The sequence below is a fragment of the Phyllobates terribilis genome, unplaced genomic scaffold (genome assembly GCF_046119375.1).
Source record: "Phyllobates terribilis strain yellow unplaced genomic scaffold, ASM4611937v1 Scaffold_2__4_contigs__length_985480577, whole genome shotgun sequence".
Lineage (NCBI taxonomy): Eukaryota > Metazoa > Chordata > Amphibia > Anura > Dendrobatidae > Phyllobates > Phyllobates terribilis.
In genome coordinates this window covers 168,917,040-168,944,264 of record NW_027362762.1, presented here as the reverse complement: position 1 = coordinate 168,944,264, position 27,225 = coordinate 168,917,040, and the positions used below count along the sequence as shown (strand labels likewise).

General features: G+C 39.8%; 1 protein-coding gene across 1 annotated transcript in view; it reads left to right on the top strand.

Moving 5' to 3' along the window:
* Positions 1-26,847, top strand: part of TSFM (Ts translation elongation factor, mitochondrial) — a 29,807-nt gene extending 2,960 nt beyond the window's left edge. Inside the window, exons 3-6 of the mRNA XM_073663260.1 lie at positions 2,093-2,221; positions 12,667-12,789; positions 20,074-20,152; positions 26,361-26,847. Coding sequence (XP_073519361.1) covers positions 2,093-2,221; positions 12,667-12,789; positions 20,074-20,152; positions 26,361-26,788 — 759 coding nt within the window. The 3' untranslated portion in view covers positions 26,789-26,847. The remainder of the gene's footprint in view (positions 1-2,092; positions 2,222-12,666; positions 12,790-20,073; positions 20,153-26,360) is intronic.
* Positions 26,848-27,225: the final 378 nt, after the last annotated feature.

Here is a 27,225-nt window from a genome sequence, read left to right as displayed (position 1 = left end):
GCTTAATATATGCCCTTTATTACAAAGACTGCGCACTAAAATCACAGCGTGGTATAAGTTACATTTATCGGTGATGGGCAGAGTAAACCTCCTCAAAATGATTGTGATGCCGCAACTGTTATATGTGCTGCATAATTCCCCCATCTGGATCCCAATGAGCAGGTTCCACAGGATAAAATCACTATTTGGAGAATTAGTGTGGGGTAAGAAGAGTCCCAGACTTAAACAGGAAACACCGCAGAGACCGAAAGAGGAGGGAGGCCTAGTGCTCCCTAATCCCTGGTTATACTTTCTTTCTGCACAAAGCCAACACCTCAAGGGCTGGGGGGAGACTATGGAAAAGAGACAGGTACCTGTCAGTTTGGAGCACTTAATTAAGATTTCGCCATTAAGTATGGGACTGGAGGCGGGAATCTTCAAGAAATGAGGATCGCATTACCATACCATAAATCTAATACATAAGATGTGGCAGAAAATCAAGCAGATTAGGGGGGTAACTCACTTCACTAAGTTTTCACCTATCTGGGATAACATCTATTTTCAGGAGTTCAGAAATATGAATGGGTTTGGTGAGTGGAAAGAAATAGGTATTGGCCTGATCTATCAGTTGATTTACAGAGGGAAGCTTAAATCATATGAAATGTTGCAGGAAGAATTTCAATTCCCAAGGCTAAACCTCTTTCAATATAGACAGGTTCAGCACGCATTTCAGACCAAAAGCAGAAGAGGGCCTATTGGAATACAAATAGATCTGATGTTAGATTTTATACTTAAAAACAGAGGAACGAAAGGGGTAATATCTGAAGTGTATAGAGACCTGCCGCACGCCTTTCTTGGAGGACACCCTATCAAAGCTAGAAGGAAGTGGGAGACAGACTTGGGAGAGATAAACGACGATAGGTGGGAGTCTATTCTAGAATATATACCCAAGTTATCCATGAGTGAGCCTGGGAGAATGTCACAGCTGTATGTGATCCACAGGGTGTATAGAACCCCTGATATTTTATTTAAAGCAGGGTTGAAGTCTAACTCCAACTGCCCAAGGTGCTTGCAATCTCAGGCAGACATACTCCATATGCTTTGGCATTGTCCTAGATTGTCCTTCTTTTGGATCGTAGTGTTGAACCGTATTGGAATGGTGTATAGGTGTATTGTCCCTAGGGACCCACTGACATGTATATTAGGGTACTTTGAGGAAATGAAAACAGACAACATTACCAAAATAGCAATTGCGAGATTGTTTATTGCCAGAAAATTTATCGCAAAATATTGGATTAGAGAGGAGCCCCCGTCCAGACGTGAATTCATTGCCCAAACGAACTATATAATTCAACTTGAAAAAAGTATTTACACCAAGAGGAATAAGCAGGAATACTTCCATAAATTATGGCAGCCATGGTTGGATAGGATTAATTAGAGTACACCTATATATACTACTGGACGTCTTCAAACAGAGGCTGGACAGACTACTAATGGACGTCTTCAAACAGAGGCTGGACAGACATCTGTCTGAGATGATCTAGTGAATCCTGCTTTGAGCAGGGGGTTGGACCAGATGACCCAGGAGGTCCCTTCCAACTCTACCATTCTATGATTCTATGATTCTACTGTAGCGTAAAACTCTAGGTAAACTGCATGGCGGAGTGGAGAGGGAAGAAGAAAAGGGGAAGAGAAGGAAAGGGAGTAGGGGAAGGAAAGAAAAGGAGTAAAGTAAGAAAGGAAAGGAAAGAAGGGGGGGAATAAAATAAAAAAAAAGAAAGAAAGGTCTCCATGGGGTGGGTGGGTAAGGGAAGGGGGGGAACTTACTGTAATATTGTAAAACGAGTATTGCCATGTAATATCTGTTCCAAGTTTTGTTATGTTTAATAAAAATTTATCTGATTAAAAAAAAAAAAAGAAATTATAAAGAAATGTTATCATAATGACTTTAGAAGCGAGCGCTTTAACCCCAAGTTTCCACACAAACCTGTATAAATAAATTGAGTGTTGATGACGATGGTACCGTTTTTTTTCTTTATATTCCATTGAGTATGGCTGGTCCAGCTTTTATTCTCCCTCGTTCCTGTGTACTGACTGTTCATTCTTTATAAAGGCAGAGACGTGGCTCCATCAGCAAGCACAAAAGGAAGGGTGGAATAAAGCCACCAAGTTACAAGGAAGAAAGACTGCAGAGGGTCTTGTGGGTCTCCTTCAGGAAGGCAACACGGCGGTGATGGTGGAGGTTAGTACAAGATGCACCTGTGTATGAACTACATTGTTTTCTTTATTATATATGATAGTGGGAATATTAAAGAGAATATTTCACCATGAAAATGCAGTGCAGTCAGCAGGCACCATGTTATTGAGACGGAGGCGCTGAGTACATTGATTCCTTTAGTATATAGTTAATCAGTATGTCCAAGGACATGCTGATAGGGAATTTAGATTATGAGCTCCAATGGGAACAGTGATGCTGATGTCTGTAAAGCGCCGAGGAACATGATGGCGCAATATAAGCAAAGCATAATAAATAAATAATAGTTTTGTGAGAAAAGATTCAGTATAACCTGAGCTTTAATAATTTATTACCTCTGCTCTTTCTGGAATTTTTGGCCAGTGATTAACACCTTTTTTTGTATAAATGTGCATGCAGAGATAGCTGTCAATCAGTGATAGGACCGCCCACTGGACCCAAAATCCCAGAAAGGGCATAGTTTAAAAATTATTAAAGCTCAGGTTATTCTGAATCATTTCCCACAAAACTATGTAACTATGTATTAAAGGGAATCTGTCACCACATTTGACCTATCTAAACTATTAATATGGACATACAGAGGTTATAGACTGCTTAAAAACATTATCCTTGTATGCAGGGCTGTGGAGTGAATATACAGTGGCATGTAAAAGTTTGGGCACCCCTGGACAAAATCACTGTTATTGTGAACAGTTAAGCAAGTTGAAGATGAAATGATCTCTAAAAGTCATATTGTTAACCGCTTCCCGACCGCCCACTGTAGATAAACGTCCGCGCTGCCTGGGCTCTGTGCAGCGCGGACGTTTAAAAACGGTGGGTGGTCCCGCAGCGCTCAGGACCCCCAGGGTCTTGCAAGCGCTGCGGGAGCGGTGCAGAGCGATAGCTCTGACAGGGAACATCATCGGGACCTGATTGGATCAGGTCCCAGTGATGCTAACCCTTTGCTGTCTTCTATATGCCGCGATCTATAGTGATCGCGGCATATAGAAGACAGCAGGAGGAGAGGGGGTCGTCCACTTACCTCTGCGACGACCCCTGATACCTTCCAGGACCTTGGGTTGCTATGGCAGCTGGAGGTCACATGACCGCCTCCAGCTCTGCCATATATGGTGTCCTGCCTGGCTCAGCCTGCAGCCTGCAGCTGAAGCCTGGCAGGAGACTCTGACTGTAAAACAGTCAGTGAAGATCTCATGTAATGTAATATATGTCTATTACATTACATGAGATCAGGGATCAGAAAAATAAAAATTAATGTCCCATACAGGGACTAAGTAAAAATGTAAAATAAAATGTTTTGAAACTGTTAAAAAAAAATACAAAATAAATGAAAATAAATAAATAAAATATTAAACCGATAAATCCGTATATTTATGCAAAAATAAAAAAAGTACACATATTTGGTATTGCCGCGTCCGAAACAACCCAAGCTATAAAACTGTCACACTAATTAACTCCTTCTGTGCACACCGTAATAAAAATAAATAAAAAACGGAGCAAAAAACTATGCTTTTTCCTCATATCGCCAAACAAAAAGTGGAAAAAAATGCGATCAAAAAGCAAAATGGAAATAAAAATGGTACCGCTGAAAACGTCATTTTGTTCCGCAAAAAAAAAGCCGCCATACAGCTCCATCAGCCGAAAAATAAAAAAGTTATAGCGCTCAGAATAAAGCAATGCAAAAAAAATATTTTTTCTATAAAATTGTTTTATTGTGTAAAAAAAGCGCCAAAACATAAAAAAATATACAGTAAGTGTAGTATCGCTGTAAACGTACTGACCCGAAGAATAACGCTGCCTGATCACTTTTACCACACTCAGAACGGCATAAAAAAAAACCTCAAAAAACAATTCCTGAATTGTTGTTTTTTGTTAATTTTACCTCCCAAAAAACGGAATAGAAAGCGATAAAAAAATGTCCCGTACCCAAAAATGGTACCAATAAATGTCAACTCGTCCTGCAAAAAACATACCGTCACATGACTCTGTCGGCTGAAATATGGAAAAATTCTAGCTCTCAAAATATGGCGATGCAAAAACTAGATTTTGCAAAAAAAAAGCGTCTCTTAGTGTGTGACAGCTGTCAGTCATAAAAACCCAATATAAATCTGGTATCTCTGTAATCGCACCGACCCGAAGAATAAAGTAATCTAATCAGTTATATCACACTAGGAACGGCGTAAAAAAATAAATAAAACCAATTTTTCACCTGCTACTGATTTGTTTATTATGTCTCCCAAAGATCGCAGTATGGCTCGGCACACATTTATCCTGCGCTCTGCGCTGAGCACTTACGCCAGAGTTTCCGTGTAAATCTCTGAAATATGTGATTCAGCCGGAACCCATGACGGAAGATTCCCTGTAATGAGGCAGATATAGGCCACTGTGGATGCCGTCTGGCCTGTGATCCCACGGTGTCATTTGTTTTAGGCGTGCATAAAAGTGCGGTTGGCCACAGTTTTGTGCACTTCTGAAAAAAAGGACACCGCTAAACAGAGGCCAGACGGAGTGCAGAGTAACTCTACTGCCTCATTACAGTGAATGGATCCCGCAGGGGTTTCATCTGAATTACATCACTTGGAAATTTAGATGGAAACCCTGATGTAAGTGCTCAGCCTAGAGCGCCGGATAAATGTTACGTAAAATGTTCCCAATAAAAGCTTCAACTCAGTCCTCAAAAAAAGCTAGTCCCCACTCAGGTCCGTCATCTGTTAAAAATATAAGGGACTTCCAAGTTACTGGTAGCAGAAAGGCTCTGGAAAAGCGAAATGGCCCTTGCCCCCCAAAAGAAATTCGGAAAATTTTGTGCTCCCAAATCCAAATGCATATTCTACAATAATTTGTTCTCCAATTGTCAAATAGCGCTCCGTCCCCCCCAGATCTCGCCATATGGCTGAGCGGTACGATACAGCCACATATGGGGTATTGCCACTTTTAGAAGAAATTGTGTGACACATTCGGCACCATTTTTACCCATTGCCCTGTGTGAAAATGTAAAATCTGAGGGTAAAACATTTTTTTGTGGTAAAAATATAATTATGCTTTTTTCACTGCCCAATGGTATAAATGTAAAAATTAAAAAATACTCACTACTTCCCTAGATGAATTCCTTGAGAGGTGTAGTTTACAAAATGGGGTCACTTGTGCCGAAACAGCAGAAACCCCCACATCAGGGGCTCCCCAAATGCGACATGGCGTCCGCTAATTATTCAAGCAAATTTTACATTCAAAAAGTCAAATGGCGCTCCTTCCCTTCCAAATCCTGCCGTGCGCCCAAACAATGGTTTTCCTCCACATATGGGGTATCGGCGTGTTCAGGAGAAATTGCACAACAAATTTCATGGTGCAATTTATCCTATTACCCTTATGATAATGCAAAATTAAGGGATGAAAAACGTTTTTGTGGGAAAAATGTGAAAATTTTATTTTTACAGCTGATTATTATAAACTTCTGTGAAGCACCTGGGGGTTCAAGGTGCTCACCACACATCTAGATATGTTCCCTAAGGGGTCTAGTTTCCAAAATGGTGTCACTTGTGGGGGGTTTCCACTGTTTAGGAACATCAGGGGCTCTCCAAACGCAACATGGCGTCTGCTAATTATTCAGACAAATTTTACATTCAAAAAGTCTAATGGCGCTCCTTCCCTTCCGAGCCCTGCTGTGCGCCCAAACAGTGGATTTCCCTCACATATGGGGTATCAGCGCGCTCAAGAGAAATTGCACAAAAAATTTTGGGGTCCATTTTTTCCTGTTACCCATGTGAAAATAAAAAAAATTGGGTCTAAAGTAACATTTTTGTGAAAAAAGTTAAATGTTGATTTTTTTTCTTCCACATTCCAAAAATTCCTGTGAAGCACCTGAAGGGTTAATAAAGTTCTTGAATGTGGTTTTGAGCACCTTGAGGGGTGCAGTTTTTAGAATGGTGTCACTTTTGGGTATTTTCTGTCATAAAGACCCCTCAAAGTGACTTCAAATATGATATGGTCCCTAAAAAAATGTTTTTGTAAATTTTGTTGGAAAAATGAGAAATCGCTGGTCAACTTTTAACCCTTATAGCTCCCTAAGAAAAAACTAATTTTGGTTCCAAAATTGTGCTGATGTAAAGTAGACATGTGGGAAATGTTATTTATTAACTATTTTGTGTGACATATCTCTCTGATTTAAGGGCATGAAAATTCAAAGTTTGAAAATTGCAAAATTTTCAAAATTTTCGCCAAATTTCCGATTTTTTTCACAAACGCAAGTGATATCGAAGAAATTTTACCACTATCATGAAGTACAATATGTCACGAAAAAACAATCTCAGAATCGGGAATCCGTTGAAGCGTTCCAGAGTAATTACTTCATAAAGTGACAGTGGTCAGAATTTAAAAAATTGGCCCGGTCACGAAGGCAAAAACAGGCTCTGGTGCGAAGTGGTTAAAGATGACATATTTCAGTTGTATTTTAGGCAAATAAATATATATATTGTCTTTTTTTTTCATTTTAAAAAATTACAATAAGGGAAATGGGCCTATGCAAAAGTTTGGGCACCCTTGGAGATTTGTGTGCTTTGATAATTTTGACCAAGGTTTCTGACCTTAATTAGCCTGTTAGGGTTATGGCTTGTTCACTACCATCGTTAGGAAATGCCAGGTGATGAAAATTTCCCAGCTTTATAAAAACCCAGCCTCCTCTAACTTTATGCTAAAAAAACAGCAGCCATGGGTTATTCTATGCAGCTGCCTAGCACTCTGAAAATGAAAATGGTGGAGGCCCATAAAGCAGGAGAAGGCTAAAAGAAGATAGCAAAGTGTTTTCAATTTGCCCTTTCCTCAGTTTGAAATGTAATTAAGAAATGGCAGTTAACAGGAACAGTGAAGGTCAAGATAAGGTCTGGAAGACCAAGCAAAATTTCAGTGAGAGCTGTTCGTACGATTGCTAGAGAGGCAAATCAGAACCCCCGCTTAACCTCAAAAGACCTACAGAAAGATTTAGCAGACTCTAGCTTTGTGGTTCATTGTTCTACTGTTCAGAGACACCTGCACAAATATGACCTTCATGGAAGAGTCATCAGAAGAAAACCTCTCCTGCAGCCTCACCATAAAATTCAGCATCAGAAGTATGCAAAAGAACATCTAAACAAGCCTGATACATTTCGGAAACAAGTTCTGTCGACCGAAAAGGTTAAAATAGAAGTCTTTGGCCACAATGATCCAAGGTATGTGTGGAGAAAAAAGGCCACCAAATTTCAGGAAAATAACATCTTGCCAACTATTAAGCATGGGGGTGGATCAGTCATGCTTTGGGGTTGTGTTGCAGCCGATGGTACAGGGGACATTTCACGGGTAGAGGGAACAATGGATTCAATGAAATTTCAACAAATTCTTGATGCAAACATAACACTATCTGTAAAAAAGCTGAAGTTGAAAAGAGGATGGCTTCTACAAATGGTTAATGATCCTAAACAAACATCAAAATCCACAATCGGCTACCTCAAAAGGTGCAAGCTGAAGGTTTTACAATGGCCCTCACAGTCCCCTCTTCTGAACATCAATGAAAATCTGTGGCTAGACCTCAAAATAGCAGTGCATGCAAGATGACAAAGGAATCTCACAGAACTGGAAGGATTTTCCAAGGAAGAATGGATGAAAATCCCTCAAACAAGAATTGAAAGACTCTTGTCTTGCTACAAAAAGCTTTTACAAGCTGTGATACTTTCAAAAGGGGGTGCTACTAGGTACTAACCATGCAGGATGCCCAAACTTTTGCATTGGTCCATTTTCCTTTTTCGTCATTTTTAAAATGTAAAAAATTAAAAAATATATATTTTTTGCCTAAAATACAAAGGAAATCTGTTATAAGTTTAGGCCTTTTAGAGATCATTTCATCTTCAACTTGCTTAACTGTTCACAATAACACTAACTTTGACCAGGGGTGCCCAAACTTTTACATGCCACTGTATAATAAATTGGGTACAGTAGTTCATTGCAGTTTGTGGGGAATATTTTTTCATAAGAATTTGGGAAAGTTATGAAATGTCCTATAAATGTCTGTCCTATTCCTGATCTAAGGGTCTAGACTTTTAGCTGAGATGAATCTGTGCTACAGTAAATTTATCTCTTAAACATGATCCATGTATGAGGGAGTCGGAGTCGTGGAGTTGGAGTCTGAGGTTTGGCTTACCGACTCTCTCATATCAGATGTCTTGTTGTTAAATCCTCTTTTATCACTTTATATAAATGACCTCTTCCAAGCTCTGGGGAGGACTCTGCCTCCAGAGATTATTATACATGAAGGAGGAGTTACCAGTGTGAGACAAGGAACTAACACAGAATAGGAGACATGAACTTTTTTCTTCTTACAAACACATTTTCTGCTTCTCTCTGAGCTCTGCTGTATTGTAACAATATTACACCCTGTCTGCCTGTGAGCTGGAAGCTGAGAGGATCCTGCAGATGTGTCAGATATAATCACACACAGCTCTGCAGTGAGATCAGGAGAGCAGAGAACGGCCATTACACCTCACACTGGTAACTCCCCTTCATGTATAATAATCTCTGGAGCCAGAGTTATCTTCCAGGCAGCGTCCTCCCCAGACCCTGGAAGAGGTCATTTATATAAAGTGATAAAAGATGATTTATCCACAACAAGACATCTGATATGAGACATACAGGGATACTCTCCTCAACAGTCTATAACCTGTATGCCCACATTAATAGTTTAGATTGGTCAAATGTGATGACAGATTCCCTCTAATCTGCTCCCCCTGCTCTATAACATGGTAGCATCTCATACAGGGAGAAGATGTACAGTTAACTCATGAGGTTCCAATACTTTGATTGCTAATATCACCGCAACAGAGAGGCAAAATAAAAAATAACAAAAAACACCTTATTCCGCTTTGCAGCCACTATTACATCTTGTGTCCAGCTCAACGTGAAAAATTGGGTGAGAGGTCGTAAGTGGCGAGCTGCTGTCTACATTCCTTATGCCTGTGCATGTTGTGTAAATTCTCACTCATACCTTTGTGATTTTTCTTTTATGTAAAAACACGGACCGTTGTTCTTCAGGGTTTTGGATCTGAGGTTCATCAGTGTGTCAGATTTTCCCACCAGAGTTTTATCAATGATTTTTCACTAATAGAGAAAAAAAAATAAACCGCAAAACTCCTATCTATTACAATGTTAATCATGGGCAGCACTCAGATGCCATCTGTGTGCTGTCTGTGATTTTCATAGACCAATAGAATTGTATGGATAATTTTGATTCATGTATAGGATCAAAAACGGACATGTCTCCTTGATAATTTTGCGGAATTTCACTCTGCAAAAATGCACGATCATGTGAATAGCACCATAAACGTTAATGGGTACGTGTTCTAGCCGCGAAAAATATGTATGTGACTTCTGGACGTCTAAATGCAGCATAAAGCTGATCTGCCATCAGTCTATGCTGCCCCATGTAAGAGCAGCATGCTTTAAGCACATGTTCACACACCTGTCAGCCAAAAGCTTTGCCAATAAAGAATGCTCTGAAAACTGAGTCCAGTGTATACATGAGGAGACTGTCCTCACCCTCCTTATTGAGGTTGATGGGCTGATGTTTGAGGTGATGCCAATCGATTTACAGGACCCGGTCCATCAGCCAGTCGGTAACCTGTGGCCATCAGACAGTAGCCCTGAGACACTGCTTTTATCTTCCGGCATACGCAGCTCTTCTTTTGATTAGCCGGTCTCGTGTAGTGTCATCGTTGCAGTATAATGGACATGTGACGTCGCGCCATTCAGACTAATCGAGAGTGGAGCTGTGGATGCCATGAGGTAGGAGGCGGTTCTCAGACCTCTTGTATAATAGCCACAGATTACTGATGTCTCATTCTAGTACCTCTAAGGATCTGTTCTCACAGGGTATTTCCTCTGTAGTAAATCTCTGTGGATCTCGTGACAATTATGTAATTGAGCCTCACATTAAACCCTTTCTTTGAAAAAAAAAAAAAGTTCAGAATCTTGGAAGATGGTGACAAACTATTTTTTTATTTTTATATATAGTTCAGATTTTCTTTTCAAAATTCAATTTTTTATTGAAAGGTTAAATAATTTTCAATTCCAAAAATACAAAAAATAAAAAAATAAATAACCAGGACAATATCAGCATCAATATATCATAGAATAGAAGTATAACATCCAATAAAACATCAAGTTATAGGAAGGAAAAGGAAGGAAGGGAACATTTTAGGCCATCAGTATTACAATCATGAAGTTACTAAAATCCAATGGAAACCATACATAGTGCAGCCAGCCGCGAATCAATACTGAGCACAATCCAGACAGAGAAGAAACGCATCGGAGAAAAGGGTGGGTCACATCAGTCTGATGTAAGACGGTGGGCATCGGATTCCTGGGATTCAATCCAGTCTCTCCAAGTCTCAGAGTATCTATCACAGTCACTGGGGGGTTGGGCAATCAAATGTTCCATCCTATTTAGAAGAGCTATTTCTGAGAACCACTCCTCCAGAGTAGGTGGAGAAGTACTTTTCCAGTGGCGAGGAATGATATTCTTAGCAACCTGTATAAGGTAGCTTATTAAAGAACTTTTGTATCTGGTGAAACTAGTTGGGATCATAAAGAGCAAAAGAGATTCAGGAGAGTCGGGCACAGAGAGACTAGTCATTTTTTGAATAGTCTGAATTACCGGAGTCCAGAAACCTCTTATTATGGGACAACTCCACCAAATGTGTGCCATCGTCCCCTCTTCCACTCCACATCTCCAGCTTCTATCTGTTACTGCGGGAAACCACTTATGAAGTAATCCAGGAACCCGGTACCATCTGGAGATGATCTTAAAGGAGGTCTCTTGTGCTTTGGTTGCAATTGAAGTTTTGTGAGCAAATTGAAAACATTTAGCCCATTGTGAGTCTTCAAAATATTTGCCCAGTTCTCTTTCCCATGCAGCGCAATAGGGTGGTCTGACAGTTGTAGTATGGCCTATTAGGTGTTTATAGAGCAATGAGATGGAGTGCGAGGGTGGAGACGATGAGAGACGGTTTTTCAAAATTTGTAAGATCCCTATTGAGCCAACGATCTTTTCTAACATGGGAATAGAAATGTTGCAATTGTCTATAGTCATAGTCTGCTCTTGGAAGGATAGAGCAGTCCTGAAATATCTCATTGAGGGGTATTAAAGATACGTTAGATAGTACATGAGCAAAGTGAAGAGGGTGATATTTACTTCTACCCATAAATTGATTGGAAGATAGTCCCGGTAAAAAGGTGGGATTGTCTTAGATTGGGTATAATGGGCCGTATGGGTCAATTAGAGAGATCTTCTTATTGTCTCGACGTAGGGTTAGGATTGTACAGTATGTGCTGTAGGATTGTTGAGAGGGTTTAAGGACTAAGGGATGTGGGTTCCAGAGGAGTGTAGTTAATGCTTTTGGACATATAAAACCCAAAGCTTCCCATGTTGATGGTGAAAATAATCGAGTATTCTGGCATGGACTGCCGCCATGTAGTATTTTCTACAATCCGGAAGACTGAGGCCTCCCATCTGATTAGACCTGAATAATATATCACCACAAATACGTGGACGTCCAGTCGACCAGATGAACTTACAAAAGCTACTACGTACATGTTTCCAAAAAATCTTATTTTCTTTTAAGTCACTAATAAAAAGAAAAAACTAAACTTATTTCGTATTGCTGTAATCCTGCTGACCTGAAGAATCATATTCCCGTTTTTCAGTTCATTATATGGTAAAGTGAATAATGTAATTCCAAACAGTCCACCCTGATACAAAATGTCTCTGACAAAATAATGTTAGGACTCTTGGAAGAAGTGAAAACCTCCTTCACCCCCCTCCACAAAAATGAAAATATCTTGCCTTCTTAAGGCCATGTTCAGTATTTGGTCAGTATTTTACATCAGTGTTTGTAAGCCAAAACCAGAAGTGGTGACGAGTTTCTATTATACTTTTCCTCTGATTGTTCCACCCCTGGTTTCGGCTTACAAATACTGATGTAAATTACTGAATGTGTGAACGTGGCATAAGGGGTTAGGGCTCGCATCCAAAACAGCAGCTGCATTTGCGCCCCTTCCTTCTGCCTTAATAGTGTTGGGTTTCCTAATGGCCACAGGTTTTAATCATTATATTTTCCGTTCTTGTGAGGTTTGGTTTCATCAACGCTGCATTTTTAATTGCTGCAGATATGATTACTCTGGAAGCGACGGACACAAATGTCCGAGTAATTGCTGCTTGTTCTCTGCTTGTTTACATCTGACAGATCCTGTCTCCCGTCTACGATGATTTGTGATGGCCTCTGATTTTGCAGGCAGCGGTCTATGGTGTCTGTGCTATGGTTTTGTTTTATACAGATCTGATGGTAATAATGGAAGTGCTCAAGGCAGATGCGTCCATTGTACAAGTAGTACATCTCATTGAAACTGTATTTTCCCAGGTGAATTGTGAGACCGACTTTGTGGCCAGAAATGTGAAGTTTCAGCAGCTGGTTCAGCAGGCAGCACTTTGTACTCTGAGACATTGCCGGAGTGGAGAGCAGCACCAGGCTTCTTATTCAAAGGTAACCTTTACCTGACATGCCCTAGATTCCTGAGAATAGTCGTGTAAGACATTGTCAGAACTAGATATCACATAGGAATATATAGAGCACTTACCTAGTGAGCCGTTTCATGGAGTAAAGCCACCCTCTCGTAGATCTCTGCTCTGATGATTTTACTAAAGGGGGTTTTCCCACAAACAAAGTATTTTTTAATCAATAGATCTTGGAATAATAATAATTTCCACAATTGGATATGTTTAAATAAAATGTTCCTGCGCTGAGATAATCTTATAAATGTGCCCCTGCTGTATACTGTGTAATGGCTGTGTCTTACCGTGCAGGAACATGGTCTGATCATACCACATCTACTGGGCAGGGGAGGAAGCAAAAGAGTATACAGACATTTCAGTGGGGGATCACAGCTGATTCTTTTAGTGAGGCAAAGCATTTCTCTGCCAGTTTTTAAGCAATGTTTTTCCTAAAAGAAAGGACAGCACAGGATCACAAATAATTCTGTCTGTGTACTCTCTTTTGCTCCTGCACGGTCAGACTCAGCCATTACACAGTACACAGCAGGGGCACATTAATAAGATTATCTCAGCACAGGAGATGTGGTATGATCAGACCATGTTCCTGTATGATCAGACACAGACATTACACAGTACACAGCAGGGGCACATTTATAAGATTATCTCAGCACAGGAGATGTGGTATGATCAGACCATGTTCCTGTATGATCAGACACATCCATTACACAGTACACAGCAGGGGCACATTAATAAGATTATCTCAGCACAGGAACATTTTTTGTAAACACATCCAATTGTGGAAATTATTATTATTCAAAGAGCTATTGATCAAAACGTTGATTAAAATTAACTTTGTTCGTGGGAAAACCCCTTTAAAGGAGGCAATGAAGACCATGTTAAGTTATACCTGGACTGAAATGGTGCTAAAACATAAAGCAAAACTGAATGAAGGCAAAACCGCATGTGTCTGTATACAGGTGGTCCAAAAGTAGGTGGACAGAAAGTGTAATAAGGTTATGAAAGGGGAGATTTATCATACACTAACTTGCAGCCGCCTGTCTGGATCATCCTCCAATAAACCATGAATGAGACGTGGATGATAAGTTTTCCACCCAATAGATTTCAGGATTCGCATGATAGAAGCTCGTGAAATTCCCAATTCCAAAGAGGCTCTTCTGGTGGACTTTTTTGGACTCTGAACAAATGTTTCAGCAACAAGTTGTTTATTATCTTCTGTACAGACTGTTTTGGGTCGACCAGTTTTTGGAGCATTAAGGATTGAGCCAGTGGCATTGAATTTGTCACGAATGCGGTAAATGGTTTGTCTCTTTGGGGCTTGAGTACCAAATGTTTCAACCCAATTTTCTCTAACGATTTCAGCATTTTGAGATTTCCAATACTCTGTTAAAATCCATTTTCTTTGATCTGTATTTAAATTATTTGCCATTATGTATTATCTGAAAAGAAAACAGATTTGGGGGAGATCTATCTGTGAAACTGGCTCAGTTGCCCTTAGCAATCAATCAGATTCCAACTTTCATTTTCCAAAGAGTCTGTGAGGAATGAAAAGTGGAATCTGATTGGTTGCTAAGGGCAACTGAGCCAGTTTCACTTTACACCATGTTTGATAAATCTCCCCCTTCATAACCTTATTACACTTTCTGTCCACCTACTTTTGGACCACCTGTATTAGTGCGTGTGTATGTGTATATATATATATTATATTATATTATATGGAGTCATTACAAGCAGAGTGATCTATTTCAAGTGTTTATTTCTGTTAATGTTGATGATTATGGCTTACAGCCAATGAAAACACGAAAGTCATTATCTCAGCAAATTAAGATAATTAACAAAAAACACCTGCAAAGGCTTCCTAAGCGGGTAAAAAGGTCCCATAGGCTGTTTCAGTAGGCTCCACAATCATGAGGAAGACTGCTGACTTGACAGATGTCCAGAAGGCAGTCATTGACACTCCACAAGTTCCCAGCGTTCCAATTTTTATTTGGAAATCAAGTTCCCAGAGTCTGGAGGAAGAGTGGAGAGGGCACAATCCAAGCTGCTTGAGGTCTAGAGTGAAGTTTCCACAATCCGTGATGGTTTGGGGAGCCATGTCATCTGCTGGTGTAGGTCCACTGTGTTTTATCAAGACCAAAGTCAGCGCAGCCGTCTACCAGGAAATTTTAGAGCACTTCATGCTTCCCTCTGCTGACAAGCTTTTAGGAGATGGAAATTTCCTTCTCCAGCAGGACTTGGCACCTGTCCACACTGCCAAAAGTACCAATACCTGGTTTAAAAACAACAGTATCACTGTGCTTGATTGGCAGCAAACTCGCCTGACATTAACCCCATACAGAATCTATGGGGTATTGTCAAGAGGAAGATGAGACACCAGACCCAACAATGCAGACGAGCTGCAGGCCACATTGATGCAGTAATTGATGCAAAAGGAGCCCTGACCAAGTATTGAGGGCATTTACTGAACATACATTTCAGTAGGCCATCATTTCGGATTTTAAAAACATTTTTCAAGCTGTTATAAAGTATTCTAATTTACTGAGATAATGACTTTTGTGTTTTCATTGGCTGTAAGCCATAATCATCAACATTAACAGAAATAAACACTTGAAATAGATCACTCTGCTTGTAATGACTCTATATAATATATGAGTTTCACTTTTTGTATTGAAGAACTGAAATAAATTAACTTTTTGATGATATTCTAATTTAGTGAGACGCACCTGTATATAGACCTGGATTTGTATTCAGCTTTGTCCCTGCGGCAATGGTGAAGCAGCAACCATTGACATTTTCACTTTTCACCTTTTTCTGAGAGTGATGGTGATTTTAAGCTTGGCACATTTCTTACATAAAAACATACATTGTTTTTTTTTATTTGGGTATTATACAGTCATGGCCAAAAGAGTTGGCACCCTTGAAATTCTTCCAGAAAATTAAATATTTCTCCCAGAATTATTGCTATTACACATATTTTGTTATACACATGTTTTTTTCCTGTTTATATACATGTTTTGGAACAACACAAAAAAAAACAGAAAAAAAAATGCAAATTGGACATAATTTCACACACAACCCCAAAAATGGGTCGGACAAAATTGTTGGCACCTTTCCAAAATTGTGGGTCAACAACTTTGCAGCGCTGAGGTCCTGGATTTAAATCCCACTAAGGACAACATCTGCAAGGAGTTTATGTTCACCCTGTGTTTGCTTGGGTTTCCTCCCACATTCCATTCCAAAAACCTACTGTTAGGGAATCTAAATTGTGAGTCCCAATGGGGACAGTGCCGATAATGTATGTAAAGCACTGTGGAATTAATGGCGCTATGTGAGATAAATAAGCATGTGATACTCGTTCAAACTCACCTGTGGCAAGTAACAAGTGTGGGCAATATGAAAATCACACCGGAAACCAAACAAAAGGGAGAAGTTGACTCAATCTTTGCATTATGTGTCCGTCTTTGCCACACTAAGCATGGAGAACAGAGAGAGGAGAAGAGAACTGTCTGAGGACTTGAGAACCAAAATTTTTGAACAATATCATCAATCTCAAGGTTACAAGTCCATCTTCAGAGATCTTGATGTTTCTTTGTCCACGGTGCACAACATAATCAAAAAGTTTACAATACTGTACTGCACTGTAGCTAATCTCCCTGGATGACAGAGAAAAATTGCTGAAAGGTTGCAATGCAGGATAGTCCAGATGGTGGATAAGCAGCCCCAATCAAGTTTCAAAGAAATTCAAGCTGTCCTGCAAGCTCAGGAGGACCCCACTGCTGACTGTAGATTACCGAAGAATTTTGGGTTGCAATATAGTGCCCAGTGTCAGAAAGCTGGGTTTGCGTCCTAGATCATGGGTCTTCCAGCTGCACATTGACCCCAAACATACTTCAAGAAGCCCCCAGAAATGGATGGAAGTAAAGCTCTGGAGAGTTGTGAAGTGGCAGCAATAAGTCTGAATGTAAATCCCATTGAACAGCTGTGGAGAGATCTTAAAATTGCTGTTGGGAGAAGGCACTTTCAAATATAAGAGACCTAGAGGGGTTTGCAAAAGAAGAGTGGTCCAAAATTCCAGTTGGAAAGTGTAGGAAGCTTGTTGATGGCTATAGGAAGCGATTGATTGCAGTTATTTATTCCAAAGGGTGTACAAGGAAATATTAAGTTGAGGGGGCCAAAAATTTTGTCCGGCCCATTTTTGGGGTTATGTGGGAAATTATGTCCAATTTGCCATTTTTTTCTCTTTTTTTCTCTTTTTTTTTTTTTTTTTTTTTTTGTGTGTTCTAATACACACAAAGGAAATAAATGTGTATAACAAAACATGTGTAATTACAATTTTCTGGAACGATTTCAAGGGTGACAACATTTTCAGCCATGAGTATTTTAGAGTATGAGTCTTAAGGATTTAAAAGGATTGTCCATTACTAGGAATAACCCATTAAATGCAAAAGGGCACCATAAAAAAAAAGAAAAAAAAAACCACAAACAGATCTTTCTCTACTCCCCTCTTATCTCCTCTTCCCACAATCGCATACAAGATTTCTCCCGAGCGTCCCCCCTACTCTAGAACTCTCTACCCCAACACATCAGACTCTCGCCTACTGTGGAAACCTTCAAAAGGAACCTGAAGACCCACCTCTTCCAACAAGCCTACAACCTGCAGTAACCCTTGCTCCACCATACCTTTGCACGACCAGCTCTACCCTCACCTACTGTATCCTCACCCATCCCTTGTAGATTGTGAGCCCTCGCGGGCAGGGTCCTCTCTCCTCCTGTACCAGTCGCCGTCACGTTTTGTTCAAAATTATTGTAATTGTTCTTGTATGTATACCCCTTTCTCACATGTAAAGCACCATGGAATAAATGGGGCTATAATAATAAATAATATAATAATGTCAGTGAGTGTCGGAAGATAGCGCTGACATTGCTGTCCAGCAGGTGAGTATATGGTGTGGGTTTTTTTTTTTTTTTTTTCATTTTACATTGTGCCCTGTTGTATTCATTAAGGGATTGTCTAATTAGTGGATAACCCCTTTAATTGACCAGACACAACTTTTTTGTGATTTTTTTTTTTTTTTACTCAAGTGGTGCTTAACAGCCATAAGTTTTTTAATTGTTGGTCTCCCAAAATAACTCTCTTGATGTGCACGGGGCTGTTTTTATTTTCCATTTCTGTGAAATATTGTTTTTGGTTTGTTTTCTTAGGGCTAGAGAGTATAAAAAGTGAAGAAAATGTCTTTTTACTTTATAGTTCTTCAATATTTCACATAAGAAATTCCTAATTTGTCCTGTTAGAATGGGTTCCCTGTTTGTTTCGATAATTTTAATATCTTAGATATTTCGCTAAGTCGTAACCTAGCGGGCATTCACTTAATGCATTTCTTACTGTAAATGGGGCATCCGTAGTGCCCTAGTAATGGGAAAATGGCTTTTTGTGGTGATAAGACCCAGCTCCACCAGAAACTTATTATACAACCCCTGGCGAAATTTATGGAATCACCGGGCTCGACGGATGTTCATTCAGTAGTTTAATATTGTTGAAAAAAAGCAGATCACAGACATGGCACAAAACTAAAGTCATTTCAAATGGAAACTTTGGGGCTTTAAGAAAGACTAAAAGAAATCAAGATAAAAAATTTGGTGCTCAGTAAGGGTAATTTTTTTCAGACCAAGCAGAGGGAAAAAATTATGGAATCATGAAAAACAAACACACAAAAGAACACTCACTAGTATTTTGTTGCACCACCTCTGGCTTTAATAACAGCTTGCAGTCTCTGAGGCATGGACTTAATGAGTGACAAACAGTACTCTTCATCAATCTGGCTCCAACTTTCTCTGATTGCTGTTGCCAGATCAGCTTTGCAGGTTGGAGCCATGTCATGGACCATTTTCTTCAACTTCCACAAAAGATTTTCAATTGGATTGAGATTCGGACTATTTGTAGGCCATGTCATTGACCTTATGTGTCTTCTTTCAAGGAATGTTTTCACAGTTTTTGCAAAATGATGTCATCATCCCCAAACATCCTTTCAATTGATGGGATAAGAAAACTGTCCAAAATATCAATGTAAACTTGGGCATTTATTGAAGATGTAATGATAGCCATCTCCCCAGTGCCTTTTTACCTGACATGCAGCCCCATATCATCAATGACTGGAAATTTGCATGTTCTCTTCATGCAGTCATCTTTATAAATCTCATTGGAACGGCACCAAACAAAAGTTCCAGCATCATCACCTTGCCCAATGCAGATTCGCCATTCGTCACTGAATATGACTTTCATCCAGTCATCCACAGTCCACGATTGCTTTTCCTTAGCCCATTGTAACCTTGTTTTTTACTGTCCAGGTGTTAATGATGGCTTATGTTTAGCTTTTCTGTATGTAAATCCCATTTTGTTTAGGCGGTTTCTCACAGTTCGGTGACAGACATTGACTCCAGTTTCCTCCCATTCATTCCTCATTTGTTCTGTTGCGCATTTCCTTTTTTGAATACATATTGATTTAAGTTTCCTTGACACTTTGATGTCTTCCTTGGTCTACCAGTATGTTTGCCTTTAGCAACCTTCCCATGTTGTTTGTATTTGGTCTAGATTTTAGACACAGCTGACTATGAACAACCAACATCTTTTGCAACATTGATTTACCTTCTTTTAAAAGTTGATAATCCTCTCCTTTGTTTCAATTGACATCTCTTGTGTTGGAGCCATGATTCTTGTCAGTCCACTTGGTGCAACAGCTCTCCAAGGTGTGATCACTACTTTTTTAGATGCAGATCTAATTTGATGCAGGTGTTAGTTTTGGAAATGAAAATTTACAGGGTGATTCCATAATTTTTTCATCAGAATTGAGTGATTCCATAATTTTTTCCCTCTGCTTGGTCTGAAAAAAATTACCCTTACTGAGTACCACAATTTTTTATCTTGATTTCTTTTAGTGTTTCTTAAAGCCCTAAAGTTGCCATTTGAAATGACTTTAGTTTTGTGCCATGTGTGTGATCTGCTTTTTTTCAACAACATTAAACAACTGAATGAACATCCTCCGAGCCCGGTGATTCCATAATTTTTGCCAGGGGTTGTACTTGGTGCTCCTCCCCGTATTCTGAGCATGGCTTAACGGAAGACGCCACATAAAATGGTGTGATGTCTTCTAAGTGGGCAGAATTGTCACAAATCAGGTTGTATGACCTTCACTCCTTCTCGTAGCTCAATACTTGTTCCTCGCCACTCATGTAGATGTATACTGTGTTTTAAATATTTAAGGGTTTCCTGCCCGGGGCAGAGATCTTGCAGATGAAGACAGATGAATCATTTCTTAAAGATGTTCTCGCAATGACAATAGGTATGTATAATAATCCTACTGATCATATGCTTATGATTTGTTACTTCTCCAAAAACCACCTATGGACCGTTGCAAAAAATATCTATTCTGAAAGAAAATCTGACACCAGGTTTTTGCTACCCCAACTGAGAGCAGCATAATGTAGGGGCAGAGACCCTGATTCCAGCGAATTAGCACATACCTTTCTGCTTGCTGTAGTTTTCTAAAAATCAGCTTTCTCTGCTACAGATCTAGCAGTTCTCTAAATGCTGAGCTCTGTATAACCCTGCCCAAACCACTGATTTGCAGCTTTCTGTGTATACTGTGCATAGGCAGAAAGCTGCCAATCAATGGCGGGGGTGCAGTTGTACTACATGGCAGCAGGTCTACTAGTCCTCTAGTGATATCTCCTGTTGATAAAACAGTGGTTTTATCAAAACTACATCAATCAGCCCAGTAAGTGACACATAACTGGAATCAGGGTCTCTGGCTCTATATTATGCTGCCCTCAAATTAGGAGACAAAAACTTGGTGACAGATTTCCTTAAAAAATCAGTTATTTATTTTAAATCTTTTTTGTATTGTATTACTATCCATATATTAAATCTGAATTATTGACAACAGAGTCGTTAAATGACCGATGACTGTATTGTACTGCTAGATGCATGTATAGGGCTCTGTGTGCTTTTCCCCTGTCACTTTCTGGGGGGGCAAGTTGTCCTTTATGTAAATTTTCATATTCTATTATAACAGAAACTCCCTTTGACCCTGTCACTGCCAGGACAATATTCATAATTTTGAGACCGATAAAACTCACATAGAAGAGGTCATGAAATGTGCTGTCTGTGCATGATATTCCTGCTAGCTCATTGATGTGATAAGCCCTCATGAAGAATTATCAATTACCTGCTAACTTGAAAGTGATCGTGTGCGCGGGACTATCAGTATTATCACTATTACAATATCACTGGCTCAGTTGAGTCCATTTTGATATCAACGGTCCAGAACCAGCATCAGCATTTATACACTTTGATGTATGAAGATAATAAATCCGATCATACTTTTTGGGTTTGTGCACACATTGAGTATTTTCCACAGATTTTTTTCTGCAAAAAACAGTGTTGGCAGGAAAAGCGCTGTGTATTTTTTCTATGCATTTTTACACACTTTTTTTTTGCCATTTATTTGAATGGGTAAAAAAATATTGCTAAAAGAATTGACATGCTGCAGATTTAAAAAAAAAAAATTTAAAGGTACAAGTCTGCAAGGAAATAATAAGCCGCATAGGCATGAGAATTCAGAAAGCTCATTCACTTTGCTGTTACTGTAAAACACTGCTTTTTTCCCCCCAGTGCAAAAAATACAGCATGTGAACAAGCCCTTTAACCCTTTCCCGACATTTGCAGTATATATATGGTCAGGAAGGGCTTCCCAACCATTGCAGTATACAGTACAGACCAAAAGTTTGGACACACCTTCTCATTTAAAGATTTTTCTGTATTTTCAAGACTATGAAAATTGTACATTCACACTGAAGGCATCAAAACTATGAATTAACACATGTGGAATTATATACTTAACAAAAAAGTGTGAAACAACTGAAAATATGTCTTATATTCTAGGTTCTTCAAAGTAGCCACCTTTTGCTTTGATGACTGCTTTGCACACTCTTGGCATTCTCTTGATGAGCTTCAAGAGGTAGTCACCGGAAATGGTCTTCCAACAATCTTGAAGGAGTTCCCAGAGATGCTTAGCACTTGTTGGCCCTTTTGCCTTCACTCTGCGGTCCAGCTCACCCCAAACCATCTCGATTGGGTTCAGGTCTGGTGACTGTGGAGGCCAGGTCATCTGGCGTAGCACCCCATCACTCTCCTTCTTGGTCAAATAGCCCTTACACAGCCTGGAGGTGTGTTTGGGGTCATTGTCCTGTTGAAAAATAAATGATGGTCCAACTAACTAAACGCAAACCGGATGGAATAGCATGCCGCTGCAAGATTCTATGGTAGCCATGCTGGTTCAGTATGCCTTCAATTTTGAATAAATCCCCAAAAGTGTCACCAGCAAAGCACCGCCACATCATCACACCTCCTCCTCCATGCTTCACGGTGGGAACCAGGCATGTAGAGTCCATCCGTTCACCTTTTCTGCGTCGCACAAAGACAACGGTGGTTGGAACCAAAGATCTCAAATTTGGACTCATCAGACCAAAGCACAGATTTCCACTGGTCTCATGTCCATTCCTTGTGTTCTTTAGCCCAAACAAGTCTCTTCTGCATGTTGCCTGTCCTTTAGCAGTGGTTTCCTAGCAGCCATTTTTCCCATGAAGGCCTGCTGCACAAAGTCTCCTCTTAACAGTTGTTGAAGAGATATGTCTGCTGCTAGTGTTGAGCGAGTATGTTCTGTCCGAGTATGCTCGGGCCGAGCTCCGAGTATTTATAGCTGCTCGGTGATATGGTTGAATCGCTCCTGTGTGCATGATTTGCAACTGTTTGACAGTTTTATTACATGTGAGGAATGTGTAAGAAATAGATATTCCTCATATGTAATAAAACAGTCAAACAGTTGCAAATCATGCACACGGGCGATTCAACCATATCACCGAGCAGCTATAAATACTCGGAGCTCGGCCCGAGCATACTCGGCGAAAGGTTTAACAGAACATACTCGCTCAACACTATCTGCTGCTAGAACTCTGTGTGGCATTGACCTGGTCTCTAATCTGAGCTGCTGTTAACCTGCGATTTCTGAGGCTGGTGACTCGGATAAACTTATCCTCAGAAGCAGAGGTGACTCTTGGTCTTTCTTTCCTGGGGCGGTCCTCATGTGAGCCAGTTTCTTTGTAGCGCTTGATGGTTTTTGCAACTGCACTTGGGGACACATTCAAAGTTTTCCCAATTTTTTGGACTGACTGACCTTCATTTCTTAAAGTAATGATGGCCACTCGTTTTTCTTTACTTAGCTACTTTTTTCTTGCCATAATACAAATTCTAACAGTCTATTCAGTAGGACTATCAGCTGTGTATCCACCAGACTTTTGCACAACACAACTGATGGTCCCAACCCCATTTATAAGGCAAGAAATCCCACTTATTAAACCTGACAGGGCACACCTGTGAAGTGAAAACCATTTCCGGTGACTACCTCTTGAAGCTCATCAAGAGAATGCCAAGAGTGTGCAAAGCAGTCATCAAAGCAAAAGGTAGCTACTTTGAAGAGCCTAGAATATAAGACATATTTTCAGTTGTTTCACACTTTTTTGCTAAGTATATAATTCCACATGTGTTAATTCATAGTTTTGATGCCTTCAGTGTGAATGTACAATTTTCATAGTCATGAAAATACAGAAAAATCTTTAAATGAGAAGGTGTGTCCAAACTTTTGGTCTGTACTGTATATACGTCATGGTGATTGCCGCCCGATGTCAGCGGATTCTGACAGTTGGCACCCGGGGCTCAGTGCCCGCACCGCTCCCCGCACTTTAACCCACTAAATGCTGCGATTGATATAGATCGCAGCATTTAGCGAGCCAGGCAGAGGGAGGAAGCCCCTATGTCTTCAGATCGGCACCCCCGCAACGTCATCGCAGGAGCCTGATCATTTCCATGGTGACCCGATGTTGTCATGACGACATCCAGATCACCAGAGCTAGCAAAGTTGCTAGATCATGCTCAGAGCATGTCAGTCAGCACTGATAGTTTAGAAGGCATAGGAATGCATCCTGAATCCCTATTCTTTATAAGCGATCAGACTGAAAAAAGTGAAAGTCCCATAGTGGGACAAAGTAGAAAAGTAGAAAAAAAAAAAAGTGAGATTAAATATTAAAATAACAAATCACACCGTAATAAAAAAAAAAAAAAATACATATATATTGTACCCATAAATTAAATAGTTTTATGAAAAGGAAAAAAAAGTACCTGTTTTTGGTATCGCTGCACCCGGAACAACCCAACCTATAAAACTGTCCCACTAATTAACCCCTTCAGTGAACGCCGTAAAAATAAAGCATTCTTTTTTGCTTGATCATCATACAGCCGAACAAAAAGTGGAATAAAACTTGATCAGATAGACTAATGTAAATAGATATGGTAACACTGAAAACGTCATCTTGTCCCGCAAAAAAAATTGCCATACAGCTCCATCAGTGGAAAAATAAAAAAGTTAGGCTATGTGCACACTGTGTTTTTTATGTGGCAAATCCGTGTGGATTTGGCCCCAAATACGCATTGCACACTTTATCCTATGAGTTTAGGCAAAATCTGTGCACATGATCAGGATTTTTTCGTACAGAATTTCATATGTGGAAAAAGAAGCAGCATGTCCATTCTTTGTGCGTTTTGACCTGCATTTTTCATATACAATGCATTGGAAAAAACGCATGTAAAAGCAAAAAAAATGCATCAAAATTTTTTCATTTTTACAGATCCTCGTTGTAAATTTTTGCGACGCACGTGTGGGTTCAAGGTGCTCACCACACATCTAAATAAATTCCTTAAGGGGCCTAGTTTCCAAAATGGGGTTACTTCTGGACGTTTTCCACTGTTTAGGCACATCAGCGTCTCCAAACACGACATGACACACACAGACCATTCCATCAAAGTCTGTGTTCCAAAATGTCACTCCTTCCTTTCTGAGCCTGGCCGTGCGCCCAAACAGTAGTTTCACCCCCACATGTGGGGTATCTGCGTGCTCAGGAGAAGTTGCACAGCAAATTTTGGGGTCCATTTTCTCCTTTTACCCTTGTGAAAATAAAAAAATTGGGGGCTAAAAGAATTTTTTTGTGGGAAAAATGTGATTTTTTTTTTTATTTTCACAGCTCTACGTTAGAAACTTCTGTGAAGCACTTTGGTGTTCAAAATGCTCACCACACTTCTAGATAAGTTCCCTGAGGGATCTAGTTTCCAAATGGTGTCACTTGTGGGGGGTTTCCACTATTTAGGCACATCAGGGGCTCTCCAAACACGACATGACGTCTGCTAATTATTCCAACAAATTTTGCATTCAAAGAGTCAAATGGCGCTCCTTCCCTTCCGAGCCCTGCCATGTGCCCAAATAGTGTTTTTTGCTTACATATAGGGTATCGGCAATGCTCAGGAGAAATTGCACAACAAACTTTGGGATCTATTTTCTCCTGTTACCCTTGTGAAAATTGAAAAATTTGGGCCTAAAGTAAAATTTTTGTGAAAAGTCAAATGTTAATTTTTTTCCTTCCACATTCCATGAATTACTGTGAAGCACCTGAAGGGTTAATAAACTTCTTGAATGTGGTATTGAGCACCTTGAGTGGTGCAATTTTTAGAATGGTGTCACTTTTGGGTATTTTCTGTTATATGGGCCCCTCAAAGTCACTTCAAATGTGGTCCCTAAAAATAATGGGTTTTCTAAATTTTGTTGAAAAAATTAAAAATCGCTGGTCAACTTTTAACCCTTAACTTCCTAGCAAAAAATTGTGCTGATGTAAAGTAGACATGTGGTAAATGTTATTTATTAATTGATTTAAAGGCATAAAAATTGAAAGTTTGAAAATTGCTAAATTTTCGGCAAATTTCCTTTTTTTTTTTTTCACAAATCATATCGAAGATATTTTACCACTATCATGAAGTACAATGTCATGAAAAAACAGTGTCATCGTCGGCTCAATACAAGTGTATGGAGAGTGAGGCCGCGCCCACTGGACAGGGGTTAAAATAACTCACCCTCCGGTCCCGGGTCTGAAACCGATGAATCACAGCAATGCACAGTGCGTGTGCTGGGGGGATTCATAAGTCTGCAGTCACACAGAGTGACTGCAGACTTATTCGTTTGGACCGGACAGCCCCTTTAAAGTCTTGATGTGTGTATGTATATATTTTTTGGGCCTTTTTTTTTTTTTTTTTTTTTTTTAGCACTCTTTCAGGCACGTTCCAGGCGGAATCTACCTGAAAAAGACCTTGTGTGCACATTTGTTAAAGGCAATCTGTCAGCAGGTTTTAGCTAATTAATCTGAGAGCAGAAAATAATAACGGGAAAGTGAACCTGATTCCAGCAATGTGACACTTACCAGACTGTGTTGTAGTTTCAATACAATAAGTGTTTTATCAGCAAGAGATTATCATTGCCTCACTAGGTCTTATGTGCTATGGTGCTCTCAGATTGCAAATCTGAGATTTTCTTTAATAACTGATGCATTTTATTTTGATTGAACATTTGATCTTATCTCGCTTATATTTGTTTCTTCTTTTTTTTTTTAAAGGAAAACTTGGAGAAAACATGCTACTGAGAAGGGCTGCATGGGCCGTGGTCTCTCCTGACATGTTTATTGGCTGGTACATGCACGGAGCTTTACAGGTCGACTTACCGTCCTTGACAAACATGTCCTTTGGCAAATATGGGTCATTGGTTGTATGTAGAAAGACTGAGGAAAGTTCTAGAAGCAACATTACTGAACTTGGTCGTAGACTTGGCCAGCATGTAGTAGGCATGAATCCCTTATCAGTGGGATCTGTAGAAGATGAATCTGCTGGAGATGCAGAAACCCGAATGTTGGCCCAGCCTTTCCTGCTGGAGCCCAGCCTGACTGTAGGACAGTATCTCCAGCCTCATGGAGTAGAAGTGCTGGATTTTGTGCGCTTTGAATGTGGGGAGGAAACCCAGTCTTCAGAAGCCAGTTCGTCTCAATGAGTCAAGCAAAACCATTCCCGCCTTATATATTATCTGCAATAAACATTACATTTACAGTATTGATATTGGACATTTTGATTTTTCTGTTTGGGGAAAAAATGGTATATCATACGTTTCCAAGTTTGCGTCTGTTTATTATATAGTTCTTGGTACATGGTGGACTTCTTGGTGCTGAGTCTTCTCATCAATGCCACACATTAAACTCTCTGACACCAGAAATAGAGAAGACCAGGGTAAAAACTCCAGCCATCCACCCGTGTTACTTAATATTAGGAAATAACACAATTTATGTCCAGATAATTGAGGAAGCCTTAACGAACGGCATGATCATTCATGAGGAGGTCACTAGATACAGTGGCTTTATATTCACCATCTGCAGTTAAAAAATAAATTTTGCCTGGGGCGTCGCTTTTACAGACCCCGTACGACGCTGAGAT